The 19,924-nt window shown below is 40.2% G+C and overlaps 3 protein-coding genes across 3 annotated transcripts; all 3 read right to left on the bottom strand.

The window, feature by feature from the left end:
• Positions 1-391: 391 nt before the first annotated feature.
• cav3 (caveolin 3) lies at positions 392-2,593 on the bottom strand. Its single transcript, XM_074677040.1, has 2 exons — positions 2,314-2,593; positions 392-1,003 (listed from the first exon to the last, which is right to left on the bottom strand). Exons 1-2 carry the CDS (start codon positions 2,428-2,430, stop codon positions 662-664), a joined length of 459 nt encoding a protein of 152 aa, XP_074533141.1. The 5' UTR covers positions 2,431-2,593; the 3' UTR covers positions 392-661.
• A 4,574-nt stretch (positions 2,594-7,167) lies between these two features.
• Positions 7,168-8,533, bottom strand: LOC141797580 (caveolin-2-like). The gene is made up of 3 exons (XM_074679094.1): positions 8,399-8,533; positions 7,643-7,830; positions 7,168-7,525 (listed from the first exon to the last, which is right to left on the bottom strand). The coding sequence occupies exons 1-3, from the start codon at positions 8,507-8,509 to the stop codon at positions 7,366-7,368; spliced, it is 459 nt and encodes a 152-aa protein (XP_074535195.1). The 5' UTR covers positions 8,510-8,533; the 3' UTR covers positions 7,168-7,365.
• Positions 8,534-12,714: 4,181 nt separating this feature from the next.
• gpr61l (G protein-coupled receptor 61-like) lies at positions 12,715-17,101 on the bottom strand. Its single transcript, XM_074675044.1, has 2 exons — positions 16,704-17,101; positions 12,715-15,953 (listed from the first exon to the last, which is right to left on the bottom strand). The coding sequence occupies exon 2, from the start codon at positions 15,899-15,901 to the stop codon at positions 14,609-14,611; it is 1,293 nt and encodes a 430-aa protein (XP_074531145.1). The 5' UTR covers positions 15,902-15,953; positions 16,704-17,101; the 3' UTR covers positions 12,715-14,608.
• Between the last annotated feature and the right edge of the window lie 2,823 nt (positions 17,102-19,924).

The following is a 19,924-nucleotide window of genomic DNA, read 5'->3' as shown; positions in this document are numbered from 1 at the left end:
GAGAGGTTTTTACTGGACTCAATGTGCAGTAGATCCACGCATAATAACACAACATCTTCTCCTGAATGCAAAGCAGGAAGTTTTATTTATTACTTGTCGGTTCAATTCTGTAGAGCCATTGCAACTATTGTAGAAATTTTTAATGAAAACAGCTAATAAGTTAAAAAATACTATTTTCTGTTTTTAGAGCTTTCAGAAAAGAAAATATTTATGATTTTTAATTAAATTGGTTAAAAACAAATTTTAGATTTATCACACACAGCAACATACAGCATCAATGAAGCTTCTGAATTTTTTTAAATCTAATGCATGCGGGCAGCATCGTCCACAAGTGCAACCAAGTGGGAGAGTCCCGTCTTACTTGTTGTCAACAATGAGCGATTGTCTGAGCTTTTTGGCATACAAATAAACCAGGGTGGAAAAATCCTCCTCATGCTGGGTGGCCTTTTCTCCCTCCAGGAGTGCCAGAGCTGTCACGGAACCACGCCACCTGCTTCAGCTGTCACAGAGAATCTGGTGGAGCATGTTATGAGGGGAGGAGGAGGAGGAGGAGGAGTATCAGGGAGTGAGCAAGATGCCAGGACTGATCTTCTGGTGTTTAAAAAAAAATGGTACCACACTTCATCCGATCGCACCAACAAAGACCACAGGGTGAGTTTATTTAGACTTCTTTGCGCAGCGCCACACGCACACTGCTGAAGATCTTGCCCAGGGCTTCAAAGAAGGGGTCACAGAAGGTCTGGATGCAGAGAGAATAGATGCGGCTGATGCACTGTGACTCAATCAGACAGCTCTTAATGCATGGGACCACGGCCCAGATGTGGCAGAAGGAGATGCAGGCAAACAGGAAGCCCCAGAGCAGAGCGACAGGGATACCAAAGACAGCGGACAGGATACGGTAACACCAGTACTTGGAAACAGTGAAGGTGGTGTAGCTGAGCTTCCACACCCCATCCAGGCTGTGTGTGCCGTCAGGCTCTGCTATGACATCCTCAAACTCCACCTGAGGGCAAATTCAAAGGAGAATTTCATTAATACTCATCCTTGAGGGCAAAGTGCTTTTACTCAGGTTTTTCTACCAAAGCTCATGGCAGCCAACTATTAAACACATGGGTACAAAGTGTAAGGATTATGACTCACCATGCAGCAAACATTATGCGGAGAAACAAAAAAAAGCACTAATGGAATAGTAAAGTTATGGAGTGTCTTAATGGTAGTGTGAAATCTCTCCAAAAGTGCCTTTTTAATCTTTTAATTTATTCCATGTAAAATGCATGAGAGTGAAAACACAATCTTCAGACATTTTTCTGTTTTTAACATCTGCCACCTGGTCTTTTGGACACTCTCCCATCTCAGGAGGAGCCTCCACCACCAAACATTAATCAGCTTGTCTGTAATCATGGCTACCAGATGCAGTGACACATCTACTGCCTTTTCTTCTTTTTCCAGCCATATGAGAGGATCAGAGCTGGCGTGACCAGTTGATGTCCCCCTCCTATAGAGATAGCAACCTGAAATCATCCTCTGAATGAATGGCTGGACATGTTTTATATTTTCTCTGAGAGGTCTGCTTACCTATTCTGTTTCTCTACTCTCAGAGGGATTTCTGGAGTCAGATTCACCAAAAGAACAGTCGATGGTCTCCAGGGAGGACGGTCATGTTATCTATTACTTAGATCACTCAGATGAAAAGATTCCCTTATCAGTAAGACGGTTTTAATGGATTTTACCGGCCTTCTTTATCTTGGTTGTAAGGCAATAAGAATAAAGAATAATTGCACTGATTTAAAACAGCAATTTGTCCATCCGTGTGACTCCAAGACCAGACTAGTTAAAGTTCAGTTTATAAATACATAACCTTTATCTTTATGTCTGAAAACAGACACAGGCATGTCAGTCCTTCCAACCTGATCCATGCAGATACTCAACATGCACGCCATCTAACTCATGATTTACCAGCTCTTTGCACCAGGTTTTTCTCTGTCAAACGATATCTAATCTAAATGTATATTATGCACTGTCCACATAAAAAATATATTTTGTTGAAGTGACATGGCAACAATCAGGCTCAACATTGGTATATCCTAAATAAAACACAGGCAGAGTGTATCAGTTTCATGATCTTCTACCTCATTCCCAAAATAAACACCATGTTCTGTAACAGGAATGGCACTTGGTCTATTTAAGGCTCTTGACAGTATAGTAGCCTGTTCTCCCGTCTTTGTGCCCAGTTACTACTTTGCTTATCTATTTCACAGGAATACTGATGATAATCTTCTCAGTGACAGGCAGGTGTGTCCGTGCAGCACAAACCTTCACCACGTCCTCATTGATCTGCTTTGGGTCTCTGTTAATGAGATCGATCTCCTTGGTGTGGCTGTCTTTCACAATCTTCTCCTCGTTGGTGTTGTACTGGTACTGATCCGCCATGGTGGGGCTGCAGGTCCTGGACCAGCTGGTGACAGTAAGAGTAAATTCTTCCAAATGGATAAAACAGCTTCCAGTTCACTTCTGATACCCTGTATCACCACTGTGACGCTCCCTCTGGCATGTCAGTGGACAGCTGCTGCAGACGTCCTGGTAAAAATGGAGGCCTGACCCCCACCCTGTACACACACCAACACACACAGTGTCCACTCACTCACTCTCTCTTTCTCACACACTCACACTCACACACACACAATGTAGTGCACACAGACAGAAAAGGCATGCCGTAAAGGAGAACCCAGGCCTGTGTCATATTTCACATATGGTTGAGGGGCTAACTGGGCAGGGTTTGCACGCTGGCACGAACTTCCACCACAGAGTGAGGCAGGGAGCACAAACATACCCTCCTGCTCTGGATTTAGTTTAGTCACAGAGTTTTAATTTTCCTAAGCCTAAGCTAAATTAAAAAGAAACAAACATTTTGCTGTTGTTTAAAGCCACACTGCAAATAAGAAGTGACAAAGTGTCAAAGATTTGACAAACTCTCACCATGAGTCAAGAGATCACAGCACTGTGAGTGTTACTGTAACTTAGGCTATGAAGTTGCCACAACACTGTCCAATTCAAGTAGCAGATGGCACTGTACTGATTGACATTTTGCCAGCTTGAAATTCTTCTGCGTTACTCCTTTCACCATCACTGAGCAGTTCAGCAACACTCCCCAGAGTAGTTTTAGTGTGTGTAGTATGAGGGCATGGTTTTATTTTGAGATCTGCCAAAAGGAAAAGTCAAGGCCGTGCACGTACACCACGCTCTAAAAATATTTCATTCATTGTAATATTTTGATGCAATTTCGGTCCTAATCAGCTTATGACTAGAAAACAATGCAAACCACTTTCACAACTATAGGTTTATTAGTCCATTGATGATAAATACCCATCACAGTCGGCCGGATGGCAGCATGAGCCGTGACATCAATGAGTGGGCAACTTCATCTCTTCACCAGTTTTTTTCTACGCCTTTTGTTCAGCCCACGACACCTTGACAGGGGAAGCTCGACATTTAGCTCTGACGTCCTGAGCCAACCCTCTTGATGCTTGCTTACACTGCCCATCACACCCACACGTGAAGAAAAGAGAAAACAAGGAGAAGAGTGATGTTACAAAAAAGGGCAGCGACAGCCAGGGTAAGAAGCCTGTTTGAGGTAGAGATTGCCCTTTCTCCACTCCCCTGTTTTTGCAAGAGAGGGGAAAGAAAGAAGGGGGAGATAAACACTTGTCTCTTTGGTTTGTTTTGGCCCCAGATGGCATTTTTTCTCCTCATCTGAATCTGCTGGTTGGTTTTAGCTTTTCTTTAGACAACTTCTTTGTTAACTTTCAACAACTGTGTCCATGCACTCCCGTTATACCCAATAGTCCACCCACTAACCCTACATTTTAACTTCTACATCCCACCTTCACTGGATAAACCTTAACTTTCCATCCCAGCTGCTTCTGCTGTCTAGTCTGCACACCTAAGCTCTTTTTTTTAATGCTTCCTTCACTGAGTCCTCCTGAGGCACCTTCAGCTCCATAAAATAAACTATCCACTGACATGCAGACTATTTCAAGCCTTTAGCCTGCACAAACTACTCCCTGAGGAACAGAAACATTCCCTCTCAAATCAACCTGCATCTCCAAATTAGCATTTGATGATTTCAGTTACACTGCACCTCTGTGATAAGTCTAAAAGCCCTCTTTTATTGTTTTATTATTCATTTTTTAATAAATATTATCTGTATTGTGGTGGTTTAATACAAAAGGCCTGTGTGGAGAGATTGGCAAAAGACAATGAGACAATGCATGTCAGATGCGCTAGTCAAGGCTATTGTTTTTTATTGCGGTCACAAAGCTCCAAACATTTAGAGCCAAGAGGGCAATGAAGAGAATGCAATTAAGTCTTGTGGACATAGGAAAATGGAAAATTAAAACATACCCATTGCCATTTTCTTAATTGGTGTATTTTCTTTATAAATTTCAATCATTTAGCAAATTGTTTTTCTCTTTTTAATGTTTTAGCCTCAGCAGTATGAAATAGCACCCTAATCCACAAAATGTTTTAATGCCACTAAAATAAAGCTCTGATTCATTCTTCCCTAAGCTAAGCAGTTGTTGCTTTCACTCATAGCGTCTATATCAGCATATTGCATAAACAAACTCCAACAAGGGTGAGGGCATGCCAATGAAAACTAGTGCAAGAACTGACACCGCCAGCAGCTCTCTGTTTCTATTTATCTCAGTCAGTGGGGTGCCAGAACAGAACAGGAAGTGTGTCTTTGAGAGCGTGGATTGGCGTTCCCACCCTGGTTCCCTTGTGCTAGAGACGGGGATGAGAGACGAGGAGGGGAATGGGATCACAGTGCATAGGATTGGGAGCCAACCCAATTAGAGGTGTATTTCAGTGCGTGGAAATGGAGAGAGAAGAGAGGCTGGTTAGGTGGAAAAACAGAGAGACAAAAATAGCTCAGCAAAGATAAATGGTGGGCATACCTCTGTCTCTGTGCGTGTCAATGCAATCAGCTGAGACTGCAGCGGCTCCTGTCTTACATTTACTGTAGACATGCCGGGTGCTCAGACCTATATTTAGAAATATATAGACTGTAGAGAGTGGGTATCACTAACTTGTGTGGGTGTGTCACTTCACTCATCCAAAGTGTTTAAACATCACAAACTGAATTTGTGTAGTTCCTGGAGGTATCCAGGTTTAACGATCAGATAAAAATATTTAACCAATTTTAATGTCAAATTCAATTTGACGCTAGACCACAGGCAGCCAGTAGGCTTAGGCGAAGCATGGAAACAGGCAGAAGAAAGTCTGGTTCTGATTAAAAGTGACAAAGTCTGCCCACAAGAAACTCCAAGTATTAAGACAATGACTGCATATTCGGGGAACTCTGTTATTTAATAAGAGCAGAAACTGTCTTAAATAACCAAATTTCTTTTTGTGCCCTACTGGTTCAACTAATACTGATACATTAACTCTCTAAAAAGATATGCAAGGCCCAGAATTAGTCCAAGATTGATCCCTGTAATGCCACATCATGTAATAGCGCCCCAATATGTAATAATGTAATAAATTTTTTCTTCGTTGTGTAATAATGCCGCATTTCGTGCTAATCTGCAACATTCTATTGGAAAATTCTTGAACACATTATGTAGGTGGGGGACTTGAGTTACCTGACGTGACTCGATTCAGACCCAAGTCACAAATTTGAGGACTTGAGTCTTGATTGACTAACACTGATAAAAGGCCTTGACTTGACTTTGACTTGATCTTCATGACTTGAGACTTACACTTGAGATGAGCACAGACTAACAGAGGTTCAACACAGGAGCAGCAGTCATAGAGGTGGCTGGAACAAGAAAACTTAATTTGGGTTCAAGGATTATGTTTTCTATGCAGGTATGAAGAAGTGGTAGGCAAGTTCTGCAGCTCAAAAATCAGTGACACGACCACCAAAACATTCAACTTTAGCTATCACCACAAAACCCATGAAGAAAGGTAAGCTAAGTGAAGGTTGGTGCGTTCCATTTGTACTCAAAAGTCGAAGTCAAGTTTGAAATGAAAAGTTCAACCGCTCCCTGAGGTCAGAAAACCAGAAAGTTGGCGGATCCACAGCATCCCTGAGTTCAAAATCAAAGATGGCTGCTCTGGGTGTATATAGAAACATTGCTGTTATGGCAAGTTTTCCCACCTTTCCAACTGGAACGCTCTTAACTTGGAGATGACGTCACTCTCCACTTTCCAGTTCCAATGTAAATGGAACGCACCATTAGTCTGTTAGCTAGCTGGTACAGCTGTTAGAAAGCTAATGTTTCCTTACACTAACATAGCCTGAACAAGCTACATAATGTATTTGTCTTAAAAGTAAAAAGGTCAGTAAAAGTGTCTTTAGCTGACTTATTGGCTAGTCAGATGGGCCAAACGTGAACTACAAAGGTAACATTTGCAAACATGAATGCTAACATAGCTTATTTAACCAACATTGAGTTTAAGATATGCATGTGATGTTATATCAAATACTGTACAGTTTTTGATGAACAGGCTGACAGCAGGACACCAAACACCCAGGTGTTGATTTTTAAGATGGCAGACGCCGCTTCTTCAATAATTACACAAGTTACATTATTTTTCTGATTATCAAATCTTTTGTCAAGGGTTTTTTCTGAAAGTTTCCAAAAGTCTTGAAATGTAGGCCTTGCTAAAGGTCTTGATAGAAAACACATGCACAAAAATCATCATCAGCTTTTTAAATGTTTGATTTCAATGTGTAGTATAAACATATCAAACTATCAAGCTCTTCACTAATTTAAACAGGAGACTGTGGTAGATCATCAGACTTTTGTATGACTTGACATGTGACTTACTTGACCTGAGCAATGACTTGACTTGCTTTTTATTGCAGTGACTTGAGACTTGCTTGAGACTTGAGGGTAATGACTTGAGACTTGCACATGAGTGACTTAGACTCACCTCTGGCTATTTAATCTGTGGCTCCTGGTAAGAACTTTCATTACTGCAAGATTTGGTTGTTTCACTTGAGTTCAAAACATTTCCATTGTGTCACCCTGCTTTCTAAAGGAAACAAGACCTACATAGAAAATCAAAGTAAAAAAGCAAATTTATTAAACTTCATAAGTTTGGTATCATTCAGTTTGCTGATATTTAATGGCGACATGTGAACACATTTTTAGGGGGATTTTTTCATGTGCAGAATTTTAATAATTCCAGTTTATACCCGAGTACTGTTGCAATTTACTTGCAGGTCAAGTACTCCTCCTCTGTAGTTGTGTGTGAGATTGTTTTGACTTTATTTCTCACATTCAAAAATGAATGATATTTTTGGTGCAAATATGCTATGCTTATGCTAAAATCAACAATTTCACACAGTGGGTTTTTCTATCTGTCTTCATGTCTTGCCAGATGGATGGTAATTCGGCTGCAGCACTGTCCAATACTGCTAAAGTAGGGACTGATGAGAATGTTCAGTATGCTGCTCCACACGGTCCTGACCCAGTGCATATTGATGAGAAGAAGCTGAACGCAGGGCATGATCAACCTGGAAAGAAACGGGAGGTGAACATAGCAAGATACTGTCAGTAACACAAAAAAAGACCTTCTCTCAAAATCATTTGGCAGTTTTTCTCGGTTGGACGCAGAGTAAAAAACATCCTACCAAATGTGGAGACAGCTGAGCACAGCGAGCAAGAGCCCTGCAGCCAGTGAGAGCGGCACTGCCAGCAGGAGGGAGATGAAGCGGTAGCACCACAGCCTGGCCACCTCAAACAGGGCGTGACTCCACAGCCACACTTTATCAAAGCTCCGCACAGAGGGAGGCTCTGCAATCACATCCTCAAACGTGACCTCAATACCCACGAACACACACACACACACACACACACACACACACACACACACACACACACACACACACACACACACACTGAAAATGAATGCCAGGACAGTTCTTTGACATATAATGTATGACAGAACACAGAGAGCTTGAATAAGTATTCTTGGAAGGAATGAAGACTGTGCAGGATGCACATAATTAAACTGTAAATATCTTTTTACACGATCAACTAATATATTCACATCATTCTACAGAGAGAGGCAAAAAAAGAGCTGTGTGTGTAAGCTCGTCCACTTGAGGTCAGTATTTTGCTATATATTGGTTTTTGCCACATGAAGCCAGCCTTATATTTTATAGCATAAGAACAAAAGAAAAATCAAAAATCAGCTGAAGTGAACATCTATATGAAACAAGAAGGTTGAAACAGATAAATTCAACGATTCAACATGTGCTTTTCTTTTATGGTCATGAGTCATCTCCCTATATCAGCCCTGTGCTTACTGAAGACAGGAGAGGTGAAGCATATAAAGCGTGTGCAGCTCAGATTGCTGTATGCCCCCAACAGTGCAGCTTCGATACCTTTAGATTCTTGTTGATTCCTCTGGGATCCCTGTCTTGAATCAGAACCTGGCTTGTGTTACCATGGGTATAACTCGGATCTTCAGATTGCATATCCACTTTGAACTCCATTGTTCCTTCCTTAATCTTTTTCCTCCTCAAAGTTGAGCTTTGTCTCTGCTTGTCAGTGTCTGCAGTAATGTCACTGGAAACATGGAGGGTGTGCAGGGTGTAGAGGGAGGAAGGCCCACTGCTGTCGCTCACACCCAGGTGGAACATAGTGGAGCTCTGACCACCTTGCTCCATGTTGAGGAATGCGTTATTGGCTTTTAAAGGCCGGCGTTTGGCGACACTTTCCATTTGACACACTCCAAGGGAAGTCTCATTTGGACCTGCATGAGAAATGTCCATTGGATATTGCTAATTATACAAAATTGACCTCTGCTTCCTGCTTGAATTGTTGAGCAGTCATTATTTGGCTCTGTAGGAGCTAAAAGCATGGGTCTATTAAGAACTGACTTCAATGCAGTCCATGCTTTTTGCCAAAAAGCTGTCCGTCTGATCATCCGGCTGAGCTTGGACTTCTCTCCACTGACACTCCCTGCCCAGACTACAAAAACCGACTGTAGCCAGCGCTCTGTTTTATTCACTCTGCCGTGTTACTGTCAAGAGTGGCATTACACATAACACCAGTGTGTAGTCTATGCACACTCCACACCTTTTAACAATCCAGTCAGCTTTCAGTTTTGAACATTCTGGGAGTCTGGTGATCAAACCTTTGCCTCTTTTTAAATCCGTCATTGTGTGAAGAGCTGCAGGCCTTTTGTCTGTTTATTTAAAGTGGAAATATCTCCCTGTATTGCAATGGCTTTATTTCAACAATCAAAACACAGTCTCTGAGTCACCTAGCCTCACTGCCATCTTGTAGCATACATGTGCTTCCTGCAGAGATATTCTTCCCTTTATGATTGTGCAACAACAGTCACTCAGCTTTGCTTCATTTAGGAGCTTGAAAGAGGATGATTCCATCTTTATTACTGGGTTGTGGGAGATATAGGGAGGCAGGTGAGGAAAAGAGGGCTCCTCCACTGTGTATGTACAGTTTCTTTGAAAAGTTGTTACACAGTAAGCAGAAAACGAAACACCCTTAACTTTCATTTAAAGCTTTATTTCTTGCCACCTGTTTAATGTAATTCTGCAACTGATAACTTTTTTTGCGCTCCACCAACTTCTCAGTTCAGCATCTGGCTCTTGATTGGTTAGATGCTCCCTCTACTCTCCAGCCAGCTTGGTTTTTATGCTGCATGGCTCCGAGCAGATAGATCATCTACTCTGGGGTTTTAAAAGCTTGCAGCCTGCTGCAATTAGAATCGTTGAAACTGTTACAAGAGCAGAGAAAGAGAATGAAACCCAAAATATCAAGCCAAATGGCTGAACTCATTGCTGAGTAAGGGGGACGGCCCAGCCTGGTGATCATCTTCAGTCAGCACAAGCAGTTCCTTTAAAGGTCATGTGATTATTAAATGAGGAAATGAGTGAGTGTTGAGTTCTGAGATCAACTTGGGGTGGGAGAACTCTTGGTACTTGTCTGTTTCACTCACCTTTGTACACATGCTCCACTTTCAACACCTTTTTCACTCAGAATGTGTTAGTACTGCACAAACAAGATGACTCAGAGCATTCATTCCACTGCATCTTTTACTTTCTTACATGTTTTGTAAAATAAAACTGGTCCTCATCCAATCCTCCAGGCCAACCTTTAGATGAGACCACACACACAGCTGATTTGATATGACTTGGGTTTACTTTGTGCTTGTTAACATGTTGTTTATTTACACTGATCACAGACATTCCACAAACAGGCAGCAATCTGAGTTCAATGTCTGATTGAAACGTCATTCACATTCAGGGAGAAGCATGACTGGACATCTGGCAGTCAACATGTACCTCACTGCTTGTTGAAAATTCCTGGAAATTCTCATGTTGGTTTATCCTCACACAAGGAAGGGGGAGGAAAGTACTGGTGCACAGCGCACTCTGTTGGCTGCAGGTTGTAGTTAGTTTCTGGAATATCTCCTCTGATAACATTACTTAACAGGATTGTTTAATCAGATTAATACTCTGCCTCTGCGTTCAAACTGTTTGTTTTCTCAGTGCTGCTTGGAATAACAGCTGCAGCTTGTGCACACACATCTTGTGTGTTTCCATTAGTGCTGCAGTGGTGGTAGACGAGAGGCAGGGTCTGATGAGCTGATGATTAACTCGTGTGTGTGTGTGTGTGTGTGTGTGTGTGTGTGTGTGTGTGTGTGTGTGTGTGTGTGTGTGTGTGTGTGTGTGTGTGTGTGTTGGGGGGGGTTGTTACTATGGTAATCACAAGCCCCTGATGTTGGGTTGTGTAGTACGTTAGAGGTCTTCAGTTTCTCTGCAAACAAACACAAATGATGTGACATCTGACAGATATGTAACTGAAAACTTACAGAAGAATACAAATGTCAGCAACCCTGTGTTTTGTTTGCACTGGGAATTTGATGAAATACAAAATCTACATTATCAACCTCGATGATAAAATGTCAAATGTTTTATTTGTCAAGAATACTGCACCCTGGCACTGATATATAACTATGACCAAATCATAAGCATTTATAAATAAATATGACAGAGTCACAATTCATGGTTGGAAAGTTTGAGGCAGTAAATATTTCAGACATCCATTACGAATGTCGTAGGTCACAGGTCCACTTCTGAGGCTGTTTTGATTATCCCTACTTTTTTCACAAGATTGCCCACCCGTGTGACCTGACTACTAAGAGGAATATTCTTCATTTTCTTATATCCTAAAACTTGATACACATGAATACACATAGTATTTGCTGTGAGGATAAACTCCACAACTGTGTGACTGGGTTTTTTTTTTTTGTTTGTTTGTTTCTTGCAAATCACAAGAGACTTCAAAGCAAGCATATTGACATCTCCAAGTCTTATCAGTGTTTCCTCATCTGTTCATCCAAGTTGAGTATATTGACATCTTCTGACTGCTCAGTAAGAGCCCCCTGTTTTGCAGACTGTGAGATTTTTTGAGATAAAACAATTAAAGATCTTTTAAAAAAAAAAAAAAAAAAATGCCACAGAAACATGTTGAAGATAGCCGGATCAGCCAGTGATCTTTGCTCATGCAGTCTTCCTTAAACCATACAGTGTATAATTTACACTTCTGCGTTAAACAAGTACAATTAAATGTAGGACCTCAGTCTGTGAAAAGGAGACAACTGGGAAAGAAGCAGGCAGAGTCTAGTGCTGAAATGATAATTTTTCAAAAAGTGCTTTTCTTTCCCATCTGTTTTAATTAAAATAAACTCAAGCTTATAAAATGTTCCTCTAAATGTCTGGATGTAATGTAAAAGTAATTTAAAAGCCTAGACAGGTCACAAAAGTATATGTAATCTCCTCTTTAGTTTATTTTTACATCAGTAAAACGAGTGGGGATAGAAGGAGAAACCTCACAGCATGATTGTTTTACCAGTGTACCCTTTTCATGCTGCTTGGACAGCTAACGCAGTTTTAAGCACACAGCCACAGTTATGTAAGAGTGCTGTTTAACCCAATTAGTGAAAGATAAACAGGGAAATGGTGTTTGCCATTATTTGCTTTTGACGTACTATTCTTGGGTATTCCTCTATTCCTCTGTTTGTGAAAGACTAATACAAACAGCTGGAGCCATAAAATGGCACTTTGTCCCTGCTCCCAGACCGTTATCAATACCCAGTGATGATTACCATTGTAGATTAAACATCCCCACTCTCCTGGATGTTGTTCAATACAGCCTGTCCTTTTTTACATACAGTGATTTATATAATCAGAGACCAGAGCTGCTTCATAATCAGCCTCTATTCACATGGTAAATAGCTTTTAGCTGAACTTTAAGCCTGTGTAAGAAGTCTCTATGTGAAAAGCAAGCATGACACAATTAATAGACTCCAATTGAGATCTGAAGCTAGAGCACACACTCAGTCTGAGGGTCCCTGCTGCTGTGTGAGTCACAGGTTACTGGATTTTTATCACGTCATGGACAATTGCAAATGAATGTCTAGCCTTTTATATTACCTGCTGCGAACAGGACCTCAGAGGTGTGGTACCTCAGATCCATTAAAGTGTCTCACAGTGCTGAGATCCATCATGGTGCTCTGGGGATCATTTAGTGAGTAGCTGTGGGTGTTATTGGAAGATAATTGTCTGACAACATTTACTTTCAATACTTGCATGAAAAATGATACAGTGAAACAAACTATGACAATTTGTTTATTCTGAAATAGGATAAAACATTTGCATGTTCATCTAATCTTAAGCTTAGTTTTGTCAAGTTACAGCCCAGTTTTTCACATTTGTACACAAATTAAATTTATTCGACAAAGATAATTAAAATCAAGTCAGTTATAATCAGAAATGAATGTATTTACATGGAGACATTTATAGTATGACAATGTCAAATAATCTGTTACAATACTGTACAAAGCACCTTGATCTTTAATTAGACAGCTTATCTGAACTTGATAATACAAGACACTAAGCACTCAAGAAGTGTTTTAGTGAAATGTTTCATTATCTCAGGTCTGTCTTTTTAAAATGTCACTTTATGTATGGTGCACAGGTAAGTATCCCAGCAGGGCAAAACTTAAGTTGGACTCACTGGTAACTTACTTGTTATGAGCATATGTAGCCAACATAAATCAGAACATCTGTCGATCTTCATCAAATCCCAAATCCCATGCCCACTGAGGGAGAGCCTATTCCAGCAATTATTTGGCGAGAGGCACAGTGCACCCTGGGCAGATTCCCAGCCTATCACAGGACTGTCATACAGCCAAACAACCAGACACACTAACATCATTTGATGTGATCATTGAATCTAATGAACATTTTTTGGATTGAAGGCATAGGACCTGGAGAGCACTACGGTCTTGCTGTGTGGACTCTGTGCTAACCACTGCGCCAATGTGCAGCCCTTGGTTAGAGAAGTGCAAGTAGAAAAGAAAAGATGGTTAACTCTTTAGCAAGCTCCATCAGCAGCCTCCCTTAAAAACAGACTATAGAAGGCAAGCATTTCATTAAAATAAAAAAAAAGACTGTAAGTCCTATTTGCTTGTTTTTATTAATAATTTTGTTCTTGCAAATAGATGTTTTCATCAAGTTTAGCTTCCACCAATATGCTTGAAATTCGTTATCAACTATGATGGCTGCATCTGATGTACTACTTACTGAATCTGCTGTTGTGACAGAGTTTACCACACTGGACGTCAAATACAGACAGGTGACACATCAGAAGCAGACATTTTGGTTTCATACAAGCTTTAAACAAGCTTTAAACAAGCTTTAACTAGTATAGGATGGGTTTGAGCATCCCAATTTTGTTAACTAAGATGGCTGTTGCTAATGAAGTGTGCAATTTCACACTCAGAATCCACTGTCTGGCAGTTTCTGTTGACATACAGGTTATGTTACAAACTTGTGATAAAAAGTTGTAGACGCCATAAATGAATTAGTTCACAGTTTTTCTATATTTTTCAGGGTTTGGAAGTGGCATTGTTTTTATATTATTTGTGGAAGTATTTTGTTGTTTGTTTTAGATATAGCTTAATTTTGGGAACATGTTCACTGGTGAATGGTTGCCTATAATGATAGGGGCAGAGATATTGAAAGGATATTTTAAGTTGCTTGTTACCTTTTGTTTGGTGCAGATGGGAGAGGGTGAAGAAGCTGGATGGCCTTTTTTTTTTTTTTTGATTGACTGTTTTTTTCTTTAAATCACAGTCGAATATCATTTTTTAAGTTTGTCATCATTTTCATTAACAAAAAGTAAAAGGTATATTTTTGGATTAAAGTTTTTTTTTTTTTTTTATTTTGCGCATCAGACACAATAATAGGCCTAAACTCAGCCTCTGGCCTGGTTTGTTCCCTGAAGCTGCTGCAAAAATATTGACTGTTTTACTTATTCATGCTTATCACTGTAAACTATTTTGAACCAGAACCATATAAACACTAACACACATGCAGACCTTTTGCTGTTTTACTATCAATAATGGCCCAAAAGAGATAAATTCTTCAAGTAAGGACCATACAAATAGGATGTAGAAACAGCGTTCCCAGGAACCTACCAAACAGAAGAAATGGCCTGTAAATGTATTAAACTGCCATGATCCTTATGTTAGCAATGCTGTGTGAAATGTTTGCTCAAATCTAGGTGTTATCCTCTGGTATTTGTCCAGGGATCTTCACCCCATTGTCTGTTGTGCTTTTAGGACGTGAGTTGACAGAGTTTGATGTGGTCTCAGCTGTACTGGTCGTTCTATGGATGAACTGGAGGAAGTTCTCTTGAAGGGAACCCTCGTGGCTGGATGTTCCCAACTCTGCTGGTTGAGTCAAGCAGCAGCGTCTGAACTTCACTAGCTCTTCTCGGATCTGCCTGTTCAACATGCCATAGAAGAAGGGGTTAACTGCAAAGGAGGAGTAGGCCAACCAGGTGACCGCCTCCTCTAAGTCCCCGGGGCTGTGCATGGAGCCAGTTAGAGACATTTGCAAGTGGAAGGTGAAGTAGGGCAGCCAACAAACCAAGAACTGACCCACAATGAAAACCAAAGTCAGGGCTGCCTTGCCTCCACTGAAAGCCCGTTCTGGAGATAATCTTTGAGGGAGAGTACGAGTGGTGGTGATCATGGTGGTCTGGCTGTTTATGGAGTCAGAACGATTCTTTGCTGGACTCGCATTAGCCCATGTTGGCACAGCAGGGACTTGCTGCATAGCTGCTGAACGAGCCACCTTGTACACAGCACAGTAAACAGTAAAGATAACCACAGCAGGGACTAAGAAACAGACCACACTGAAGAGCACAGCAAACACACCTCTCAGACGACTGTGGCTCGCGTGGAGAGAGCAATGTGCTGCGGCTATAGAGCTCTGAGGTCCATAAGCTGGCCAACCAAACAATGTGACCAGAGCCAGGATGAGTGACTTCACCCAGATAAGGAGCATGACTCCAATGGCGAGGTTGATGGTCATCTTCACCTCATAACGCATGGGGTGTACAATGTAGAAGTAGCGCTCCACGCTGATGGCTGTGATGGTCAGAATGGACAGACAGATGAGGAACACATTGAGGAAGATGTAAACCTGACACTCCAGGACGGTAAAAACCACACTGCCAAAGAATGCTGAGCTGGAAATGATCCCCAAAGGCATGAGAAGGATTGCACACAGCAGGTCCACAGAACAAAGGTGGCACACAAAAGCAAACCTCTTCAGGTGAGGGGCACGAGCAATAGCCACCATCACACCTGCGTTAGCCAGCAGAGCAATTAAGTTAAGGGTAACCATGCAGAACAACCCCACTAGGTCTTTGATCTGGGACTGGGAGCTGGTGACAATACCCACATTGGCAGGAACCGTAGGATCGGGCTCCCATGGGGTGGTGGTGTGATTTGTCAATGAGTGGTTTGGCACGGAGGCTATCATGGGACCAGTCTTGTCAGCCATTATCCTTTCAAAGTGCTCCTATTTTTCTTCTCAGAGATTTCTCCTGGATGCCCTATTATGAAAAAAAGAAAGTTAAGTGGAGTTGTTCATTACTTTTTTTGTTGTTGTTGTTGAATGTACAGTCAGCTATGCCCTCTTCTAACACCTCTTCTTGTAATTTATCAAACGAGAGCTATGCAACACAGGCTCACATACTTGTGTGTGTAAAAAAAAAATTCTGTTATCTTGCCTTGTTTTTGTAAAATCAGTAAAAATCTCCCTTTGCTGATCAGATGTTGCTTCAAAAGGCCTGAGAGAAAAAAAGCAACATTTTCTCTAGCTGAGCAAAACAACTTTTCTTAGGTTGCTTTAAAAAAATTATGTGTTCATCTATTTTTTTTTTCATATATATATATATATATATATATATATATATATATATATATATATATATATATATATATATATATATATATATATATATATATATATATAAATTAATCTTCAAATAAAGTGAACAAGTATATGGTACCTTTCTTGATGGATGTTTTGTCAGCCACTGAGGTCTAATTTTTGTTAGAAACACGTATTTATCTGGCAAATGGGGCCTATGCCAAATTTGATGATACATCTTTAAATTAAAAGGTATAAACAGAAACATATATTTATTCGCACTTTATGAGAAAAATCAGTTAAAAAAATGTCACTGAATGTTAATGAATGATTATCTTATTGTTTGGCTATGAAAAGTAACCTGTGAAGAAATTTTAATCATCTTCAATTAAAAGAAAAACAGATCATGGAGAAACAGAAAAAAACTTACCCATGATCCAGTCTGTTTGTGTTGCAGTCAAAGCAAACTGGTAAGCTGGGTGTTTCACTTGACAAAGCTACAGCTGAAAATTCCACCAGTGTTCATTTATACTCAAACCAAAGAAGTTTCAGTGTTTTTTCTTCAGAATAGTAAAATCCCAGTCCTTATGAAACTGGTATCCAGTCATCCAGCCCAGTTTTCTCCAGAATTCTCTGATCCCTCTCAGAGAGGATCCAGTGATGCCACACATGTTTACCTTTCGTCAAATATTTGAGTCCATGATGATGGTTAGATGTGATGCTTCCTCTCTTTTTCATCACCCTTCCAGTAACACTCTTATTCCTGTCCTGTGCTGTGTATGGCAGTGACAGTCACACATTGTATTGTGTGTTTTTTTTATGCTTTCAAATGGACACACACTCCACTGTCCCACATCTAGGGCTCAGTCTTCCCTGGGTCCCAAGTTCCACCAGTTTCACAGGGAATCCTGTGTTTACTCTGAAGCAGTCTGCTATGTGTTATTATGCATGAAGTCTTTGTAAAGGAACAAGACACAACTGTAACAAAACCTAAGAACTCAAGTGCTCCTCTGACAAAGATAAGTTTGAGGTGTGATGTAAATCAAGCGCAGTCACAGTCTTATTACATACACTCTATTTATCAGTGGGGGAGACCGGGGCTTGTTGTCACACTTTTCACACTCTCATGTATTTCTTGGAATCAGTAAATCAAATTAAAAACAAATGTGTACCAGATGAAAGACCAAAGTTTCATGTGTGTAATTTGCATTTGTGTCGTTTCCATATCTTGTATCAGTGCAGAGTTATAGGTGATCTAACAGAGGGTGTGAACATGTGACATGCTCATCGGGTAAGTTGTCTCACTGTTTGGGATAACACATCACACTAGATTTTGCAACTAATAAATTAAGTACAAAATACAGTTGTTGTTGTTTTTTTACTGACTGAACATTGAATTCAAGGTTTATCATTTAGCTTCAAAAAAATTATTGAATTCGACCACTGATCAAACTTAAAAGCTAATCCTGACTCTTTCTCCAGATTGTCAAAAAAAACTTGACATTGTCCTTGATAAAGGCACAAGCTGTGGCGAGGCTAGTATAAAATGCTGGCAAGGCTGGGCTAAAAATCTGCCCTGGCAGTTTGTACCCAACCACTGCACTTGGGACACCTGTCTGACTCTGTTTCGGCTGGGGTGATTGTCTTAGTGATGAGGTGAGGTACAGTAGCCGACATTAAAGTCCTTCACAGTACTCCTGATTGATTTATGAGCTAGCATCACCTGCCTCGCTGCCCTCAACATCACTTAGCATGGCCATGTTGTGTTTTTCCTTTTACAATTCCTGACCATGTTTTCTCTCTTTCTCCTCTCCTTTGAACTACTTTTTTTTCGGTAAAAATGAAGTCAATTGCTGATAAGCAGACCCTCTGTTTTAATGTAAATGCAATTTCAACCATATTTTTTCAGTTGTTTTCTAGTTGTCACCTGTGGCAACTAACCGCCAAATGACTGAGAACTGTCGCCCCAAACTACCATGTTTGCTAAAGGTTAGAGATGTCCCAGTCCAATATTGATATCGGATATCGGTCCGATATCAGCAAAAAAACAAAGATCGGTATCGTATCGGAATGCATCTAAAATCTCTGATATAAACAGTCCATTCCAGACTCCGCTCCAGCTGTTTTTATTTGATTTAGTTAGGTTATTTTCTGGGTCTTCTAATTTATTCTTTATTTTATTCAATTACTAGTATTTTTAATGTTTAATGTTAAAATTTCTGTTACCCATTGGTTAATAACAAATGGGTCCGATTTTCCTCATACCCACTGTTGCTGATTACTGTTCTTTGTTTGAATAATATCACTTAATCAAGCCTTTTCTAAGATGACAGACATACTACAAAATAAGTAATAAAAGTATGCATGTTTAATTCTGATATTGTATCGGATTAATATCGGTATCGGCCAATACTCAATGCTGCAGTATCGGTATCGTATCAGAAGTGAAAATGTAATATCGGTACATCCCTACTAAAGGTAGCTCTAGCTTAAAGTTAGCTTACAACAGCTCAATGACTAGGCTACAACAGGATGTCTTAACCTCTCCTCTTACAAGTCTAAATGTGTAACTGTCAGTATTTTATCTGAAAGAGGGTTATTTTTAAATATATCAAGTTGATATTTTTTACTTTGGGTTGTTCACAATGGTTAAGTGATGTCCACCTAAGCTCACAATGTGCCACTCTCTTCTCAGACCAGTCATGACACCTGACCATAAGTAGGAAAAAAAACTGGTATTTTCCTTTCTAGTTGCGCCCCTTGGTGACGAAGATAACTTCAATGTGACAACTTACCCATGTGACAACAATCTCCAGTTTCCCCCTATGTCAAACTCTGCCAAGAGTTTCCTACAATCTTATAATTAATATGCATGCTGTTTAAACAATGCCCAGACACATGCATCTTTCATCTGTTTACCAAAAAGTAATTTCATATGTTACTGATGAACAGCTTCAAATTAAAACTTGATGTTTGAGTTACGAGTTAGTATTTAACTCGTAAGTGTTTAACTGACAGCAGATACAAATTATGTGTACACTTTAATATTTTTGAGTTCTTTCGCTACATTGTCTAGAGCTCTCCATGGAACATCCTAGTTGTATTATTTTTGGTGCGTTAGCCTGGGGACGAAGTGTTATCACTTTGCTAAATGTTTGATGTACATTCGTAAGCAGTGTTATCTGACAAAGTTCTTATCCTGCGGTCTTGAACAGAGGAAAGGCTATGTCTGCAGAATGCTGTCAAGCCCTTTGTCAGACCTATACGCTGGCAATTATTTCAGACTTCCAAAATATCAAAACAAAAAAGTCTGATTTTATGTTGACTGTTTGTTTGTCTTTGGAGAATTTTGTAGGAAAAAGGAAAGAAAAAATCCTAGGGAGTTACTCCAGAGGAACAGAAGATGAATTCCCAAAAAAACATTGTCACTCAGTCAACTGAATTCAGTAAGCTGCTAGCAGTTTTAAAATCTCTGAGCATTGTAAACATCTCTTGTTACATACTTTTAAGACTCTATTTTCTCAAAGTTCACCTGACATAAAATATATTCGATTTTCCTTTGCCGATTGTTGAACAGCATTTAATGGTCAGCACAAAAAAATTACATGAAGAGTTTTGATACCTTCATAACAAAAAAAAAACACTGGAACA

This window comes from Halichoeres trimaculatus, unplaced genomic scaffold (assembly GCF_033239565.1).
Source record: "Halichoeres trimaculatus isolate MK-OKI-2021-1 unplaced genomic scaffold, fHalTri1.1 fHalTri1_scaffold_1, whole genome shotgun sequence".
Taxonomy (NCBI): Eukaryota; Metazoa; Chordata; class Actinopteri; order Labriformes; family Labridae; genus Halichoeres; species Halichoeres trimaculatus.
This window is presented reverse-complemented; position numbering and strand designations above follow the sequence as displayed.